Consider the following 19,924-nt stretch of genomic DNA (forward strand, 5'->3'; position numbering starts at 1 on the left):
ACTGTGTTGCCTTATGAGGTTTGAGAAAATTGACATAAATTATATCATAAATTATAAATAAGTCCTGGGATGTACTGTACAGCTTGATGACTATAGTGAACAATGCTGTATTGTATATTGAGGAGTTGATAAAAGGGTAGATCTTAAAACTCCCATCACTGGGGCACCTGGGGGCTCAGTTGGTGAGATATCTGACTTCAGCTCAACTTATGACCTCAGGGTCCTGGGATCAATCCCCAGGTCAGGCTCCCTGCTAACGGGAGTCTACTTGTCCCTCTGCCCCTCCCTATTCCCCCTACTAATGCTCTCTCTCTGGCTCTCTCTCAAATAAAAAAATAAAATCTTTTTTAAAAAAACCTCTCATCACAAGTTGAAAAAAAATGTAATCCTGAATGCTAGCTAAATTTATTGTGATTATGATTTCACTATATAAACATTGAATCATTATGCTGTGTACCTGAAACTAATGTTATACATCAATTATGTCTCAATTAAAATATGCAAATACCTGTGGAGTAAGCAATCACTAGGATTTCTGGAGACCTCAGGAATGGGGACTATGAGAGTGGACACCAAAACACAACCTTACAGTTTTAGAAGAACACATAGGCTCATTACAGGTCAAAAACACACAAGCAGGTTTTACATACATGTGTAATATATGTGTGCATATGTATGCATCTAATAATATATAATAAGAAATATAATACATACATACATACTAATGTGTATGTATACATAAGTTCATATACATACATGTATTTGTATATACACATAAATATTTATATGTGTATGTGTATACATGTATGTGTGCATATACATGTGTAATATCTGTGTGTGTGTGTATAAAGTATACACATAGTGAGAATGAGAGCAGGAGCCTGCTGTTTTCCTAAATTCTACACAGCTTTGTTGCAGGTATGGGGACTAACATAGCACAATAAAAAACAAAAAACAAAAAGGGTTTTTTTTTTTTTCTCTAGGAAGCTATAGCTTTCCTCCTTAGAGGAGAAATGGCTTGTGGTCAGGATAGAGTGCTGGTGATTGAGCACTAAGTTAGATGTCCTGTTATCACTCTGGAGCTGGTCTCTGGGAGTTCAGCATGTCTTCATCCTCCCGGCACCCCTCATACTTGCCAGGTTGGACTCATGACCATGTCCCTTCCCAATATCAGCTCCCAGAGGGCTGTTGTCCAGCCCTCTGCTGGGTGCATGCTCACCTCCCAAGAGTATGTGTGTGTATGTGTGTTTATACACACACATGTGTGTATATATATGTCTGTGTATGTTTATAAAATATGTTTATAAAATATACAGAGAACAAAAGCAAGGGAAAGTCCTGCTGTTTTCCTAAATTCTAAACTACTTTATTGCAGACCCATCTGAATGGTCCAGACAAAGTATGGCAGATATCTGGGGAGGAACCTCTTTGGCACTCTCAGTGACTGTGCTCCTCAAACAGACCACTATGGAACCCCAACATCTGAGCCAGATGCTGGGCAGGGCTGCAAGGAACATAATTTTCCTGCAAGGAACACAATTTTCCAGCCACAAAAAGTGATGACTTGGAAATCCACAATTCAATCATTTTAGGTGTGGCACCTTTTGCAGTTCCCATCAAAGTTCCTTCTGTTTGCTCCCACACCTTTGTACACAGGTCCCCAGATTCTACTGTCTCTATACAGTCCACTCTCCTCTGCCAAGTGCCCAGAATCCTGACATACATTTCTCACTGCTCAATGCATCCAACATATCCTGGTGAAAAAAATCACTGTACAGTGTATGACATATTCCTGGACATAGAGTTTGAGAGAAGGAGGTCTGTTCCTCAGGAGCCCTGGGTCTTGCCCACTTGACTCTTTCTTTTTCTAATAAGCTCCAAAATATGGGTATGGTAGCTCCTCTCTGATATTTGTTGGGAAAATACCAACAGCCCACAACCCACAAATTGTGCCAAGATGTTGGTGCTAGATTCCATCACTTTGTTCTCTCATTTAAGTGGCCATCTGTCTTTCCTAAACCTTCCTATTCAGTCTCTTTTTATCTACACAAACCCCCAGGGGATTTGGTGGGAGACAGTGTTATGCTTTAATTAGCAAAAGAAAATCAATACAAAGAAGGTGTTAGGTGGGATCTTATTAGCACAAAGCAGGTCCAAGACAAATAGATAATACAAACTGCCTTTCACTCCCCACCTATGGATAAACTCAGATGCATCAGATAAAAGACTCAAGAATTGGGTCTGTTTGGGTGGCCAGGACTGTGATAAGGTACGCAGTGTTCCTCCTAACTTAGGAGAACATACTGCTTATATCGAAGAGAATCTAATACTTAGGAATGGGAGAGTAACAAAGGAAAGAGTCTGTGATATGGCCAACATGAAGTTCCTGGGCAGAACCTACAGATCTGCCACAACGCAAATCACCATTAAGTTCTAGGCCTTTGAACTTTGTTTTTCTGCTCTTCTGTCCCTGCTTTCAGGCCACAACCTCCTCCCCCACTCTCCAAGTAAGAAGAGGCCACATAAAAGAGCTGTCAGCCAGCTACTGCAGACACGGAACTCAACACCTGGAGAGGCTAAGTGTGGGTAAGGGTCTGGAGGCATGAGCTTTAATTTGTGTCTTGTTTGGATGTGTTCTCTGTCCAGGGGATATCAACACTATTTTTGTGGGTTGAAGATTATTGTTTCTGGTGTTCCAATAAGAAAATTGGCACAGAGGTGGCATATCTGCCCTAGGTTCCACAGGTAAAAGGGCCAGACATGAAACAAGGTACCAGTATTCCTGACTGTAAGTCCAATACTTTCTCCTCTTTAACATTATCTGGGAAGCCCAGAATCCTGAATTCTGAGGGGAGTGTCCTTCTGTGTCTTTGTGATGCCTCGGGGTCTTGCCATTGTCCCACACTCTACCTCAAGATGACCAAAGAATTCACCCAGAATTCTGTAGGTGAGTAGTACCCAGCCTGGGCATGATTATATTTCTCTTCTCTGGCTCAGTTAGTGTACCTGAGGTGTGTAAAGAAGGGGATCCCCAGGATCCTAAACGCCTTTTAAGAGTAAATAAGGAACTCAGAAAACTGGACTAAGAGTAAAGTTCTTTTTCATTGAACAGATCTCAAAGTTCTGGAAAACGTAGATCTAGAGTGATATTTTTATTTTTATTTATTTATTTTTAATTTAAAAAATTATATTAGATTAGCCAGCATACAATACATCATTAGGTTTTGATGTAGTGTTCTAGGATTTGTTGTTTGCATATAGCACCCTGTGCTCCATGCAATATGTGCCCTTCTTAATACCCATTACCAGGCTAACCCATCCCTAACCCCCTCTCCTCTAAAACCCTCAGTTTGTTTCCCAGGGTCCATAGTCTCTCATGGTTTGTCTTCCCCTCTGAATTCGCTCTTCAGTTTTCCCTTCCTTCTTCTAATGTCCTCCATGCTATTCCTTATGTTCCACAAGTAAGTTAAACCATATGATAATTGTATTTCTCTGCTTGACTTAATTCACTTAGCATAATCTCATCCAGTTCCTTCCATGTTGATGCAAATGGTGGGTATTCATCCTTTGTGATGGCTGAGTAATATTCCATTGTATATACGGACCACATCTTCTTTTTCTTATTAATTATTTTTATTAACATATAATGTATTATTTGCCCTAAGGGTACAGGTCTGTGAATCGTCAGGCTTACACACTTCATAGCATTCACCATTTCACATATCCTCCCCAATGTCCATAACCCAACCATCCTCTTCCTCCCCACCCTCCCCCCAGCAACCCTCAGTTTGTTTTGTGAGATTAAGAGTCTCTTATGGTTTTTTCCCCTTCTGATCCCATTTTGTTTCATTTTTTCCTTCTCTACCTCCCAAGCCCCCATTCTGCCTCTCAAATTCCTCATATCAGAGAGATCACATGATATTTGTCTTTCTCTGATTGACTTATTTTGCTCAGCATAATATCCTCTAGTTCCATCCATGTCATGGCAAATGGCAAGATTTTATTTCTTTTGATGGCTGCATAGTGTTCCATCATATATATATATATACACACACACACACGTACATATATACACATATGTATATATATATACACATATGTGTATACACACACACAATATATATATATTTATATTACACCTTCTTTATCCATTCATCTGTTGATGGATATCTAGGTTTTTTCTACAGTTTGGCTATTGTGGACATTGCTGCCATAAATATTCGGGAGCAGGTGCCCCTTCGGATCACTGCATTTGTATCTTTAGGGTAAATACCTGGTAGTGTAATTGCTGGGTCATAGGGTAGATCTATTTTCAACTTTTTGAGGAAACTCCACACTGTTTTCCAGAGTGGTTGCACGAGCTTGCATTCCCACCAACAGTGTAGGAGGTTTCCCCTTTCTCCGCACACTCTCCAACATCTGTTGTTTCCTGACTTGTTAATTTTAGCCATTCTGACTGATGTGAGGTGGTATCTCATTGTGGACCACATCTTTATCCATTCGTCTGTTGAAGGACATCCCAGCGCCTTCCACAGTTTGGCTATTGTGGACATTGCTGCCATGAACATTGGGGTGCATATGACCTTTCTTTCACTACATCTATATCTCTGGGATAAATACCCAGTAGTTCAATTGCTGGGTCATAGGGTAGTTCTATTTTTAATTTTTTGAGGAACCTCCACACCGTTTTCCAAAGTGGCTCTACCAACTTGCATTCCTACCAACAGTGTAAAAGGTTTCCACTATCTCCACAACCTTTCCAATATTTGTTGTTTCTTGTCTTGTCAATTATTGCCATTCTGTCTGGTGCAAGGTGGTATCTCAATGTGGTTTTGATTTGAATTTCTCTGAATGATATTGAGCATTTTTCTCATGTGTCTCTTAGCCATTTGTATGTCATCTTTGGATAAAGATCTGTTCATGTCTTCTGCCCATTTTTTACTTGATTATTTGTTTTCTGGGTGTTGAATTTGAGAAGTTCTTTATAGATCTTGAATACCGGCCCTTTATCTGTAGTGTCATTTGCAAATACCTTCTTCTATTCCGTGGGTTGCCTCTTTGTTTTGTTGAGTATTTCCATTGCTGTGCAGAAGCTTTTTATCTTGATGAATTCCCGAAGGTTCATTTTCACTTTAGTTTCCTTTGCCTTTGGAGACATATCTTGAAAGAAGTTACTGTGGCCAATGTCAAAGAGGTTACTGTCCATGTTATCCTCTAGGATTTTGGTGTATTCCTGTTTCACATTGAGGTCTTTCATCCATTTGAGTTTATCTTTGTGTATGGTATAAGAAAATGGTTGAGTTTGAGTCATCTATGTATATCTGTCCAATTTTCCCAGCACGATTTATTGATGATACTGTCTTTTTTCTATTGGACATTTTTCCCTGCTTTGTCAAAATCAATTGACCATAGAGTTGAATGTCCATATCCGGCCTTCTATTCTGTTCCATTGATCTATGTGTCTGTTTTGTGCCAGTACCATGCTGTCTTGATGATCACAGCATAGTAATATAGCTTAAAATCAGGCAACATGATGTCCCCAGCTTATCTTTTATTTTTTAACATTTCCTTGGTGATTTGGAGTGTTTTCTGGTTCTATACAAATTTTAGGATTGTTTCTTCCAGCACTTTGCAAAACGCCATTGGTATTTTGATCAGGATGGTGTTGAATGTATAGATTGCTCTGGGATGATATTTTTAGATATAAATAAACAGCTTCATGGAACCCATGGCTTTGGATTTACTGTGTTTCTGTCAGTGTGCACCAGTATTCCTCCTTCTTTGTGCAAAGATACTGTCCAGGAATCCAGCCCACCCCAGTGCATTCTCACCTTCACCCATCTACCTCCTACTTCGTATCCCCACCTATAAGCGGATGACAGAGCATCTGCTTTGCTCCTCTGTGTTTCTATGCATTGCTGCCTTCAGAGGATTGTAAGAACACTCTGATCCAGCTCAAGAACTGGGTATCCTGCCATCCCAAACTGGCTTTCTGGGGCAAACTATGTGAATGATATATAGGATTTCTGGCAATCTATCATGCTCAGAGGTAGTTCACCTTTGGCCTGAAGCTTCACCAATTAGGTTATATTCTTACAAAACATTAGCCAATGGTAAATGAAGTCTCAATACCTTCACTTGACACTTTTCCTTCAAGAGCCATCCTGAGGCCTGCTGTCAGGGACATGAGCTCTGAATGGAGAAAGTTGGAGAACAGAGGTAAGCATCTAAGATGGAAGCCCCCCCCCCCCCCCACCATCTGATCTTTTACATTTTAAAGGCTTCTCTCCTCTTTTGCTTTCTCTCCAAATCTTCTTCTCCTCAGGTCTCCTATATCCAACCTGCTCAAAGTCAATGTGTCAAAGATTCACATGATTAAAGCTTGCATTTTTCTAGCTTCTAAATTTCACTTCTGAAAAGAGAATACATTTTCAAATTTCCCTTTGAAGAATTTTGCCTCTTTTAAATGATCTCTAGCAGGACAGTTGAGCAGAGGAATTTTGGTTGATTCTTCTAGAGCATAGCTGTTCTCTAGAACTTTCAGGGGTGATGGAGATGTTGTATGTCTGAGCTGTCCAATATAATAGCCACTAGTGGGGTGAATGGGTGGTTCAGTAGGTTAAACATCTGCCTTTGGCTTAGGTCATGATCTCAGGGTCCTGGGGTTGAGCCCCACATGAGGCTCCTTGCTCAGTGGGGAGTCTGCTTCTCTCCCCCCACCCTGCCCCCTCCACCTCCTGGGCTGCCTGCTTCACTCTCTATCTATCTCTCTGTCAATAAATGAATAAAATCCTAATAAAAAAATAATAGCCACTAACCACATGTGGCTGTGGAATGCTTGCAATGACTAGAAGCTCAATTTTAAATTTAATCAAAATTGGGGCGCCTGGGTGGCTCAGTGGGTTAAGCCGCTGCCTTCGGCTCAGGTCATGATCTCAGGGTCCTGGGATCGAGTCCCGCATCGGGCTCTCTGCTCAGCAGGGAGCCTGCTTCCCTCTCTCTCTCTCTCTCTGCCTGCCTCTCCATCTACTTGTGATTTCTCTCTGTCAAATAAATAAATAAAATCTTTAAATAAATAAATAAATAAATAGAATCTGTAAAAAATAAAATCTTAAAAAAAAATTTAATCAAAATCATCACATGTGGGTAGTGGCTACCATATTGGACAGTGCAGGGGAGGCACTTCTGCTTGGTGGAAAATGTCTGAAGAAACATAAAGACTTCCATGGAGAAGGACAGTCACTGTCTTGTGACCACATAATTTATAACATTGGAATATTACTCTTCCCTTGGGCTCTTTTATTTTCCTTCCTCTTTGTTTTCAGGATGGTGAAGAAGCAGATAAGGGCCGCAAATGGGAGAGCTCTGGGAATTTTGAGTGGTAATTAAGTTTCCTTCCTCCTTGCCCCATCTTCCCCAGCCCTCAGCTGCCGGTTGTCAGCAGGGTATATCCTCTTCTGCTTCATTGTTTTCTCCTTAACAATTACTACCTTCTTTGTCCTTCCCTATTATATTGTTTAATTAGAATGTCAGCTCTACGAATTTAAGGATTTTTGCCTGTTTTGTTCACCACTCTATTCCAGTACCTAGAACTTGTAATTAGACACTTAATAGATATTTATTTATTTTGAGATTGATATAGACAGACAGAGAGATAGATAGACAGAACTCATGCATGAGCAGGAGGGCGGGGTAGGAGTAGAGGGGGAGAGAGAATCTCAAGTAGTTTCCGTGTCCAGCACAGAGCCTGACCTCGGTCTGGATCCCAGAGATCATGACCTGAGGCAAAATCAAAAGCCAGACACTTAACCAATTGTGCCACGCAGGCACTCCCTAATAGATATTTATTTATTTTTTTAAAAAAGATTTTATTTATTTTATTTGACAGAGATCATAAGTAGTCAGAGAGAGAGAGAAGAGGAAGTATGCTCCCTGCTGAGCAGAGAGCCTGATGCGGGGCTTGATCCCAGGACCCTGGGATCATGACCCCAGCTGAAGGCAGAGGCTTTAACCCACTGAGCCACCCAGGCGCCCCCCAATAGATATTTATTAAATGAATAAACTCCCCCTCTACTCACACAGGTTAAATTCACAACAAATTGAAATGTAAAGTGTAAAAGAAAAAAACTAAAAAAATAAAATGAAAATATTTTTCCAACATCTAGACAAGAGAAATTCTGAGCTTAATACTAAAAGCTCGCATTTATTGAGTATATACTATGTTCTGGCTCTTATGCTAAGTGTTTCATATACATTAGATTATTTGATCCTAGTAACCTAATGAGATTATTTCTATGATACAGAAATAGAGATGAGGAAGCTGAGGCTCCAGGAATTAGGCGATCAGCCCAGTTTCCACAGCTAAAAGTTGGGGGAATGGGTGTTGGGGTTCTAGTTCAAGCTGATTTGACCCTGATGCCTATGGTCATTCCTCACTGAAATACTGGAGAGCAAACAGAGTGGTAGCAGATTTTCCTTTGTATCACCTTGAGTAGAACAGGAAGTGTGGTAGCACACATCTAATATCCTATTGGTGGAAGTATAACCCAACCCTTAGTCAGAAAATGTGGCAGATGTTTTCCAAAGTCTAAAATAGACAACATCTTTTGCTCAGCAATCTTTCTCTATTAACTCATACATACAAATAATAAGGCATATGCCAAAGATATAGTTATAAAGAGGTACATCAGGATATTTTTTTTAAAGATTTTATTTATTTATTTGATAGAGATCACAAGTAGGCAGAGAGGCAGGCAGAGAGAGAGGAGGAAGCAGGCCCCCTGCTGAGCAGAGAGCCCGATGTGGGACTCGATCCCAGGACCCTGAGATCATGACCTGAGCTGAAGGCAGCGGCTTAACCCACTGAGCCACCCAGGTGCCCCACATCAGGATATTTTTATAACAAAAAGAAATTGGAAATATTTGAGTCTTCATGATATGGGGGGGGGGAATTATTGTGATGTTGGTAGTTGAATTGTTGGTGTGATTTATATGATGTGATCCTATCTGTATACTTTATTTAGATGGATTAGTTGTTTCCTTGCCTCATCAGGAAAACTTAGGTAAGTCCCCAAATTTTGTGTGACTCCAGTCACAAAACATCTCAATTTAATAATTAAATGTGCATGGAGGAAATTAGGAGAAGGAAGGGAAAAATGAAGGAGGGGAAATAGGAGGGGGAGATGAACCACGAGAGACTATGGACTTCAGGAAACAAATTGAGGGTTTTAGCCGGGGGAGGCTAGGGATGGGTCAGCCCGGTGATGGGTATTAAAGAGGGCACATATTGCATGGAGCACTCGGTGTTATACACAAACAATGAAACATTGAACACTACATCAAAAACTAATGATGTATATGGAATATTATGCATCCATCAGAAAGGATGAATACCCAACTTTTGTATCAACATGGATGGGACTAGAAGAGATTATGCTGAGTGAAATAAGTCAAGCAGAGAGAGTCAATTATCATGTGGTTTCACTTATTTGTGGAGCATAACAAATAACAAGGAGGACATAGGGAGATGGAGAGGAGAAGGGAGTTGAGGGAGATTGGAAGGGGAGATGAACCATGAGAGACTATGGACTCTGAAAAACAATGTGAGGGTTTTGAAGGGGTGGGGGGGTGGGAGGTTGGGGGAGCCAGGTGGTGGGTATTATGGAGGGCACGTATGGCATGGAGCACTGGGTGTGGTGCATAAACAATGAATTCTGTTACGCTGAAAAGAATTTAATAAAAAAAAACTCCAATGATGTACTGTATGGTGACTAGCATAATATAATAAAAAAATAAAAAAATAAAAAATAATAATTAAATGTGTAGGTCCATGTGATTAGCCATAACTTCACACATTGTTCAGAACTGTGGACTCTCCCTTCTCTTAGAAGCTCTAGTTGTAGTTGATGTGGTCAGTATCTCCAACTTGGGCTCTTCATGATTCTGTTCCTTCACCCCCATCTGCTATAAGAAGTTTCTGTCTCCTAGGTAGCAGAGGCATGAAGAACCAGTAAGTGGGAGTGAGACAGTTCTCACATAGTACATGCTATCATAAGCTGGCTTTATGCATCTTGCACTCCTTTATGGGAGACCAAGGGTTCACTGAAGACATAAAATGGCATCTGGCCATTTACAATTCAGATGTACCCCAACTGCAGCTCACTTATTTGGTATTTAAGGCCACTTTAGCCAGATTTATTACCCTTTAGAATCTTCAATTATGACTCAGGTCTCTGGGATCCCTACAAATTCCTGGAGACACACACACAGCAAGCTCTATGAGTAGAACCTACAAAGTCTTTTCTGTCAACTTGGAAAGAAAAGACAACTTCCCCACTCCCCTGAGAACATCTTTTTACCTATAAAATCTTCAAAACCTTGTCTACCACTCGTTCAACTTTGGATCATCTTCTTAGATGAAAGGTTTAAGAGTCCCCTGACCAGTTCTTGACCATCAACTTTCTCAAATTCTATGGATTAACCTATCTCATATAACTCACTCTGGAATCACTTTGGTACTCAGACCTAGGGGCTGGATTAACACTTCCATTATATTATCCTATTACATACATTCTTAAGTAAACAAATCAGGACACTTGATGTATTCTATTATTCCAAGTTCATAAATATGAGTACAACAAAAAGAGACATACATACATTGGTTATCCCGGGGAGGGTGGTGGTGGTGGTAGAATTCCCAATGCTTTTTTATTTCCTTTTAGCTTTTGTTGTTGTTGTTGTTTTTGACAAATTATAAAAGCTAAAAATTTACTGCTTTTTGGGATGTGGTGCATAAACAATGAATTCTGGACACACTGAAAAGTAAAAAAAAAGAAAAAAGAAAAAAGCAATGCATTTTCAAAAGAATAATTTTGCAAAGGAAGTGGCATATAATTTGAGATAGGGAAATAGCTTGGGGAAGACAATGGCTAATTTGATATGTTGTTAGGTGCCAGGGGGTGAAAAGAAGTAGGAGAAAGAATAATCCAATATTCACAAGCACTTTCTCTCTCTTTCTGATGCTAGCCTCTTTAATTTCTGTTCTACCTCTAGTGGCACTTGGAGAAGACCTATCTTCTGACAAAGTCTAACCCAAACACACAGAGAGATGACTGTGAAGCCCTGGGTTCTCCTACTTATCATGCTCATCTATAGGGTTGTGATGATTCTGCCTGTGCTGGGAGGCCTCAAGAACAAGGCTTTTTGTAGGTGGTATGACACAGGAAGAGGGGGGCCACCCAGGCCTGGGATTTCTGGTGTAAGTGATACTGGGACCAACTTTCCTGGATCCCAACCCTCTTTAAAACAGAGACATCCAAAAAAGATTTAGGTTGGATGTTCCCTATGTGGTGCCTTTCCAGCTCCCTGTCTGAGCTGAAAGTGATAATGGGTATATGGAAAGGGAACATAGTTTAGTCCATCCCATAAGCTAGCAAGAAGTGATATTTTCTAATGTTAGACTACCTTAGGCAGGGGAAACACCAACACAGAGCTTTCCTTTGAGCCCATATTTTCAAATCTCTGTGCCTTTGATGAATACCAAAAGAGAAATATTATTTACTTGGAAGGGAAGTCTTTTTAAGAATATGAAAAAATGGAAAAGACAAAAAAGGGCATCAATTTGGATGGGACTGGAGGAGATTATGCTAAGTGAAATAAGTCAAACAGAAAACGTAAATTATCATATGGTTTCACTTATCATATGGTTGTGGAACATTAAGAAAACATGGAGAACCTTAGGAGCAGGGAAAAACGATGGGGGAGAAACTGGAGTGGGAGATGAACCATGAGAGAATGTGGTCTCCAGGAAACAGAGTTTTAGAAGGGAGTAGGTGGGGGGACGGATGAACCTGGTGGTGGGTCTTAAGCGGGGGGCACAGATTGCATGGAGAACTGGGTTTTATATGCAAACTATGAATCATAGAACACTACATCAAAAACTAATGATGGTGACTAACATAACACAATAATAATAATAAAAGGAATCCTTAGGAGTCAAAGTTTGGGGTCAGATGATAAAACTGAGATAATGAAGAGAGAGTTGTGGGCCGGTAAAAGAGATGGAATTTGGGGAGAGGCTGAGTGCTTAGTGGTATGAGCATGGGAGCAAGCAGACAAGAGGAAAAATAGGTACCCATTCTCCCCCAGCTGAGTTTTCCATCCTGTAAATTGGTTATAGAAAGTGGAGCTAGACAATATTGCCATCCCTGAAATCCAAAGTCCAGTGAAAATAGATGTGGGGTGGTGTCATAGATGGCGAGGTTGTCCCCAGGCCCTATCTTCAGGGAGGTTGGGAGGGCCCAAAGGCCTGCAATTCTGTGGGGACATGTGGAAAGAGGGAAGACATGAGATGCAAGAACAGTTTCCTGTGAAAAGACAGCTAGAATTCAAGGAAAGGATTTCCTTAAAATGCAGACAAATGTTTTGTTTGTGACTTTGAGCTCAGGTTTCAGAGCTCAGGAATTGTTAAGCTTGAGATGGGTTTCTTCTCTAAGTCATGGGTGAATGGATCTACCACCTACCATTGTCTACCATCTACCATCTCATTCCAGTTGGAAGAACAGTCACTGAGCAGTGCTGGGTACAGCCTCCATTAAAGTATTGTGCGAAGAGGTGCACTAAATTATTGGAGTGTTTATCTCTCAATCATACATGCTGTTGGACCTTCTGTGGAAACGTTTGCTTGGACAATAGGTGAGTTGGCTAGATTGGGAAGGTTGTACATGAACATCCTTACTGCTGGTCACCCTCATTCTGAAGCTGTGACATGGAATAGATATGCCCAAATCCTGCTCAAAGAAACAGGCAGCATAAAACAATGTCCTCTTATCTCCATACCTAGCTGCCATTCAAGGCAAAAAACCCAAGACACCAATGTGGGGGGCTCCACTTTTCTTCCTTCATTTTCACTCAGTTCCCCCAGAGGGTCACCCATCAGTTTGTTCATCCCTCCTTTGTCCAAGGCCCTGACTGTTGCCTCTTTGGTCTGGTATCTCCTTTGGCCCCTTGTCCCAAGCAGGCCCAAAGAGACCCCACCTCTACCTAACTGCCCAATTGGCAAATCTCTTGGGGAAAATTGCTTAAAATGGGTAACACCTGATCTTACAAGAATTTCTCTTCCCATTGACAGGGGTTGGGGTGTTATTAAGTTTGGGAATGGATGTCCTCAGAGATCCATGATTTTAACCCCTTCACTTGTCTCTTCCAGAGAACCTTTTAAATCCATGTTAAACTTCTAGGTGTGGGTTAGAGGATGACTGTGTAGTCTAAGAAGAGTGCTCCCTAGATTCCTGTTGGATTATTCACTTGCCTGACTGAAGATATTTCCATTCTCCCCTTGATTCCTCTATCCTGAGAAGGCTCAAGTCTCTGCCAAATAAACTGATAACCAACCCGAGGGCTCTGCATTGTATTTTACTTCACTACTGTGGTTTCCTTCTTTCTTTATGATCGCCAACAGTTGTTCCTATACAACTCTTCCTTCCCTGTTAGACTTATGTATTAGTCAATAGACTCATACCTGTAGCAAAAATGCAGAGATTTATAAAAATCTCAGTAAACAGAGCAAAAGTTTGTTCTCACTCAAATACACTACATTGCAAGTGGCTGGTGAACAACCCCCATACCATGCATGATTCAAGGACCCTAAATCCTTCTGTCTATAACTCTATCATCTCTCAGGGACTTGACTGCATCCAGCCAGCAGATGGGAGAATGAATGGGCAGCATGAAGGCTCCTACAGAAGGGTTTTAATATCCAGGCCTAGAGGTGGAGCTCTGTTTCCATCCACATTCTATTTGCCCTAATGTAGTCATAGGGTCCTCTTATTTACAAAGGAAACTGGGAAATACAGTCTAACTGTATGCCCAAGGTCAACAGAAAGCAGGATAGGGTGAACTCATGGCAGTCTCTGAACTGTGTGTTTATGCAAAGCCAAACTCCTCAACAAGACCCAAGACCCTGGCCTTCATACCACTCTCCAATGGAACAAGCACCCCCACCCCCAGCATTAAACAAGGCATTCCTGCTCTCAGGGTGGGCACTCTGAGTTCCCAGAATGATTCATCTGTTTTTTTTTTAATTTAATTTTATTTTTTCAGTGTTGCAAGATTCATTGTTTATGCACCACACCTAGGGCTCCATGCAATACGTGCTCTCCTTAATACCCATCACCAGGCTCTCCCAATCCCCCAAAACCCTCCCCTCCAAACCCTCAATTTGTTTCTCAGAGTCCACAGGCTGTCATGGTTCATCTCCCCATATGATTTTCCCCAATTCACCTTTTCTTTCTCCTAATGCCCTCCATGTTATTTCTTATGCTCCACAAGTAAGTGAAACCATATAATAGTTGACTCTCTCTGCTTGACTTATTTCACTCAGCATAATCTCTTCCAGTCCTGTCCATGTTGACACAAAAGTTGGGAATTCATCCTTTCTGATGGAGACGTATTCTTCTATTGTATATATGGACCATATCTTCTTTATCCATTCATCTGTTGAAGGGCATCTTGGTTATTTCCACATTTTGGTGACTGTGACCATTGCTGCTATGAACATTGGGGTACAGATTGCCCTTCTTTTCACTACATCTGTATCTTTGGGGTAAATACTCAATAGTGCAATTGCAGGGTCATAGGGTAGCTCTATTTTTAATTTCTTAAGTAATCTCCACACTGTTCTCCAAAGTGGCTGCACCAACTTGCATTCCCACCAACAGTGTGAGAGGGTTCCCCTTTCTCCACATCCTCTCCAACACTAGTTATTTCTTGTCTTGTTAAGAACTCCTCAAACTTAACACTCAAAAAACAGATAATCACATAAAAAAAATGGGCAGAAGACATAAATAGACATACAAATGGCTAACAGACACATGAAAAAAAATGTTTCATCATCATTGGCCATCAAGAAGATTCAAATCAAAACCACATTGAGATGGGGAGGGTATGTGCTTTGGTGAGTGCTGTGAAGTGTGTAAACCTGGTGATTCACAGAACTGTACCCCTGGGAATAAAAATATATGTTTATAAAAAATAAAAAATTAAAAAAAAAAACCACATTGAGATATAACTTTACACTAGTTAGAATGGCCAAAATTAACAAGACAAGAATGATTCATCTTCCTGCACTCCAAATCCTTTCATTCTCACCTGTTTTGTCAGCCTGGTGGTTTTACCTGGGTAATATTATTCATATCCTAAAATGTCTTCTCATTCCCAGCAAGCTTCCCAGCCCATACTGTTTCCATACTGAATTTCTACCATTGGTATCTCAAAGACATTTTAAAAATATAACTTCCCTTGGATGAGGAGGTTGTAAAGTACCTACAATGTATTCAAATCTGTGCCTCTTCCTGGTCCAGAGAGTGAGATATTCTCATTTAGATGGGATGAGTCAGCACATCACAATTATCAACTGTAGACCTCATGGAAAGGTTCCAGAATGTGATACAGCAAAGACCATGGCCAAGCAAGGGATTAAGGCCTAACAGAACACTGGTTAGTGCTCTCAGGCTCAGAATAAAGAAAAGGCATAAGGACTCAGGGACTCAGGTAAACAGCCTTCAGGAGTGGGGCTTTGTCTTAACCTTCAGGGAGAAGGAGCACTTGGAGCTTGATTGAGTGAAAGTGGTTATTCCTTCCCTACCAAAGGAGTAGAGAAGAACAAGAGATTAGGGACCTCCAGTGGAGGGACCAGGAAAGGAAAGCATTGTCTACTTGAGGATCCTGGGTATTACAGGGAAGGAAAAGCAATTTTCCTCTATCCTTCTGGGTTCTTAGCTGAGATCCTTGCAATAAAAGACATATTAGGAGAAGTTAAGAAACAGAAGTTTACTTAATGTAAATGTAGTTTATTAAATGCAAACTTCTGGTATACATGGGGCCCCTCAGGAAAACTGAATGTCTCCCCAAAATCATCCAAGACATATCCTTAAGTACCATCTTCAGCTAAAGACAAAAGATGTAGAAATGAAGGGGAAGGCCAGTTATGGGATATCACCAGGAAGTCTCAGTGGTTGTTAGCTCATGCCAACCTCGTTAATAAGGTTTTACTTCAGTAGAAAATATTTTCACTTAGTAATGTGGGGAAGATGATCTGGATATTGTACAATATGTGTAAACAATGTGAGAATGGAATAATGAAGTGTCATGCAGGGAGTATACATCCGTTTGCCTGGGCCTAGAGACAGCTTAAACATTTTCGCATGCACAGCTCCCTAGAGAACACTTAAAAAAAAATCTGAATAGGTGTGATGCAGGTAAAGTCAAACTGTTACATTTAACTTCTTCAATGCATCCCCACTTGGATTTTTTTTCTCCAACAATGTGACAGAACTTCTCTGTTACATGACAAAGCTCTGTCATCTGTAGGTGGTGTTTAAATGAGTGTTCTCCAGTGGCTCCTAGATTGTGCCTGAGGGAGGATAGAGCCAGTTATCAGGCCACTTCAGGGTCCCATGCTAAGGGTATGGTCTCTATGCCTATGAACCAATCCATGGGTGAGACTCCTCCTGGGTCCCTTGGGATATGATGGTGGATCCACAGCTTCTACTAAGGTACTTTGGTCTGTGGGTGGATGCCAAATTATTGTGTTGTGGGGGTTGGGAGGTTTCAGGCAGGGGAGTATTATTCAACCATCTTGATGCTGTCCCTCCTGAAAAGCATGTTAATGGAATGGAATGATATATAATAGTGGGATTACAAAATTTGTAAATTAAGTATGCTGAGCCCTGGGTGTTATATGCAAACAATGAATCATGGAACACTACATCAAAAGCTAAAGGAGTACTGTATGGTGACTAATGTAATAAAAAAAAGAAAAAATGAAATGTGCTGGTATCATTTAGGAGCTAATTCTTGTGAAACACAGAAAATGTTGGGGGAATTCAGGCTAGGAAAAAGTTGTTCTCCTTCAAATTTTGTAATCAAGTTATAAATGTCTTTGGTGATTTTTAAGTTTTAATTTACTTACATTTTCTGATACTCTTTTTAAAAAAGATTTTATCTATTTGAGAGAGAGAGAGAGAGAGAAAGAATGAGTAGTTTTCTGCTGAATAGGGAGGTGGATGGGATGAGGGGTTTGGTAACAGGACCCTGGGATCATGACCTGAGCTGAAGGCAGCGGCTTAATGACTGAACCACCTAGGTGCCCCCTTATTAGTTTTCTTTGTACTTCTCTGTGTTTTTCAAATTTCTAAAATAAAAAAATGATGAATTACGAAGAATTCATTTCTGCAATGAGAGGAGTAGAAAACATAAGAGAAGGAAAGTACCTTCTCTTATGAAAGGAGAGAAAGGAGAGAAGGAGACACCAGTGCCCAATCAAGAAGTGGTGCCTGGAGGAGATGAGGCAGAACCAGATGGGGCTGTGAGAGACCAGTCACATGATCTCCCAACTCCACACCCCAAAGCCCTGCACTACCCCCTGCAGACCTAGTAAAATCCTGGGTCTCCTGCGTGGCACACACTCAAACATCCAGAGTTAACATCATGAAGTGCTTGGTTCTCCAGCTGCTAACACTCTACTGCCTGGTGATCATGCCAGTGACAGGAAAGTTTAAAGAGTCAGCTGAGGTTATAGAGAATCCTCCAATTTATGGTAGGTATTCTGGGTTGAGCTTCAAAACGAAGAGGGTGTAGAAAACAAGGAACCAGGGACTGGCATATATGAAAGCACTGGTTCCTTTCTTAAGCCAGGATAACTGAGGAAACTGAATATGCCATTCTCAAGTTTGATCATCTCCTGATGTTATGAGAAATGATGTTTTTATGTGTGCTGTGGGGACTGTGGTGGCTACATGGTGTTTTGTTGAGGAGAACCCATAGCCATGGAAAGCTCCAGAGGGTTCATAGCCTGTGTGGAGGGTGCCTGGCTTGAGCTATCAGAAGTTCATGTCCTCTAGTTAGGGGCCTCCAAGGATGAGCATGAAATTGGGAAAGGCGTACTCGTTATTTCTTGAAATGTGCCCTTTGTTTGGGGAATAATGTTAGAGAGCATTTTAGATTATTGGACATGCAGAGGAGAAATAAAATGGGTGCTTGACCAAGAGAATTGAAATAATCACAATCGAGGGGAGCGTAGTGAGTCCATAACTGTTGGTAAACATTTCTGGGGGAAGTGCAAGGTTTGGAAGGCAGTCTCAGCCAGACAGGGAAAAGTACAAGATAGTTCCTCCTCTTCCCTGGAACTCTGTTTTTCCCACCCTGTAAAATGAGAACAGGAGACAAGAGGATCTCTTGGGCCTCTTTGTTCTGAGAATTGGGTTTCAAGATTGAGATACTGTGATGTTCAGTTTCATAGAGGTGACTTCATGGTTGCTGGGTTTGCTAGGGAGTGGTTGCTGGATTTTGACTCTAGGAATGGGAAAGGTCACCCAGATCCCAAAGGCAGACAGAAGAAGAAGAGAAACCAACGGTGTGGGTGCTGGGGACTTAGAGGGGCTGATAATAGTGTGAAAAACTACTCTTCTTTTTGGAGTCACTGCTTATATGTTCTTCTTTCCCAGTTTTACCAGATCATATTCTATTAGGATGTGTGATAGACCCCAACGTGTATGATTGCAAGAACAAGTGCCAGTTTCACTCGGATTGTATTTTTGGCTATGAATGCTGCAATTCCTTCTGTGGAAAAATCTGCATGAGAATGAAAGAAACTGGTAGGATCTAAGAATCACCCACTTTTGCCTTTGGGTTCTGAAACACTATGGAATCCCTAACCATGAGGGAACAGACAGAAAAAGACTATGACTCCCCAGTCCTGGTACCCATTCCAAGCTGGAATCCCCACCCATTCCTCCTAGCCCAAACCCCCATTGTTCACTTGAAGGCCTGCATGATTTATCCAAACCTCAGGAGATCTGACATTTATGTCTCTGCTCACTGGACTTAAACTTCCTGAGAGAAATCTTGTATAGGCATCTCCTAAACCAAAGAAATATCCCTGCCTCCAGGGTTTGGGAGGATCTGTTACCCTCAAAAAGATGTGTTTCAGCAGACTGTGTGGCCAATGAATACCTACTCCTTCTCTCTTCCAGTGATCAGAACTAAGAAAATTAACCCCAGCCGCACGGTGGTGTCTACTGTTGCTCCCTTAATCACCAGTGAGATGCCGACTACACTTGAAGGACAAGACATTAGTTCTACCTGATGTCCAGTGGTACCATCGTCTTGTTCCAGCTGGGAGGCAAGGCGAAGGAGGAGTTAGGGTCATAGGGAAGTGTCTCTGCTCCTTGCCAACTCTGTTCCCTGAACCATTATATTATATTATCAGCTTCAATTCTTTGACAAATAAACTATGGCAGTAACCCAGAACCTCTCTCTCTTCTTCTATATTCCCAATACCAATTCCTCCTTTCACTTTTTCCCTAAGCCCCAACCCCTGCCTCCCAGCATATTTCCCTTCCTTTTTACCATTCAGAAGATTGAACTCCTTAGCTAAGACTCTTGGAGTATCTTTGTTCATTGACTACCATCCCTGAGGAAACTGTTTATGTGTGGAATATTCTTATGGCTACAGATAAAAGGAACCCTCTGGGTTCCCTGAACTTGGTGCAGCCTTTCTTTCCTTACTTCAGGCCTGTGATTCTAGTAGTCTCCTACAAGAGGCCTCCATTTTAACTAATTCATGGAAGTACAATCTTCCTTACAAGTGACAGCATTTATGGTCTAGAACTGAAAGGAAATGCCATTGGCCTCTCCAATTGGCCTCTCCAACCTCTCCTCTCAAACAATGTCTTGTTTGCTTTTTTTTTTTTTTTTTTTTTGGTTGTTTGTTTTCAAGGAAGAAGTTTTCTATTACCATGAAATTGCAATGAGGCCTTGAGTAAGCTCTTTCTTTCTTTTCCTTTATTTAAAATAAAAAAATTGACCTACAGTGTGTTATTACTTTCAGAGGTACAGTTTAGTGATTCAACAATTGCATATAACA

The 19,924-nt window shown here is 41.1% G+C and overlaps 1 protein-coding gene and 1 long non-coding RNA gene across 2 annotated transcripts; both read left to right on the plus strand.

Annotated features, from left to right (window-relative positions):
- The first annotated feature begins 11,068 nt into the window (after window positions 1-11,068).
- Window positions 11,069-13,278, plus strand: WFDC9 (WAP four-disulfide core domain 9). The gene is made up of 3 exons (XM_032352172.1): window positions 11,069-11,204; window positions 12,552-12,693; window positions 13,208-13,278. Exons 1-3 carry the CDS (start codon window positions 11,108-11,110, stop codon window positions 13,236-13,238), a joined length of 270 nt encoding a protein of 89 aa, XP_032208063.1. The 5' UTR covers window positions 11,069-11,107; the 3' UTR covers window positions 13,239-13,278.
- Window positions 13,279-15,466: 2,188 nt separating this feature from the next.
- LOC116595158 lies at window positions 15,467-19,302 on the plus strand. Its single transcript, XR_004287543.1, has 3 exons — window positions 15,467-15,549; window positions 18,504-18,653; window positions 19,032-19,302. It is a non-coding gene; the product is annotated as an uncharacterized LOC116595158 (long non-coding RNA).
- The last annotated feature ends 622 nt before the right edge of the window (window positions 19,303-19,924 follow it).

Source organism: Mustela erminea, chromosome 7 (assembly GCF_009829155.1).
Source record: "Mustela erminea isolate mMusErm1 chromosome 7, mMusErm1.Pri, whole genome shotgun sequence".
Lineage (NCBI taxonomy): Eukaryota > Metazoa > Chordata > Mammalia > Carnivora > Mustelidae > Mustela > Mustela erminea.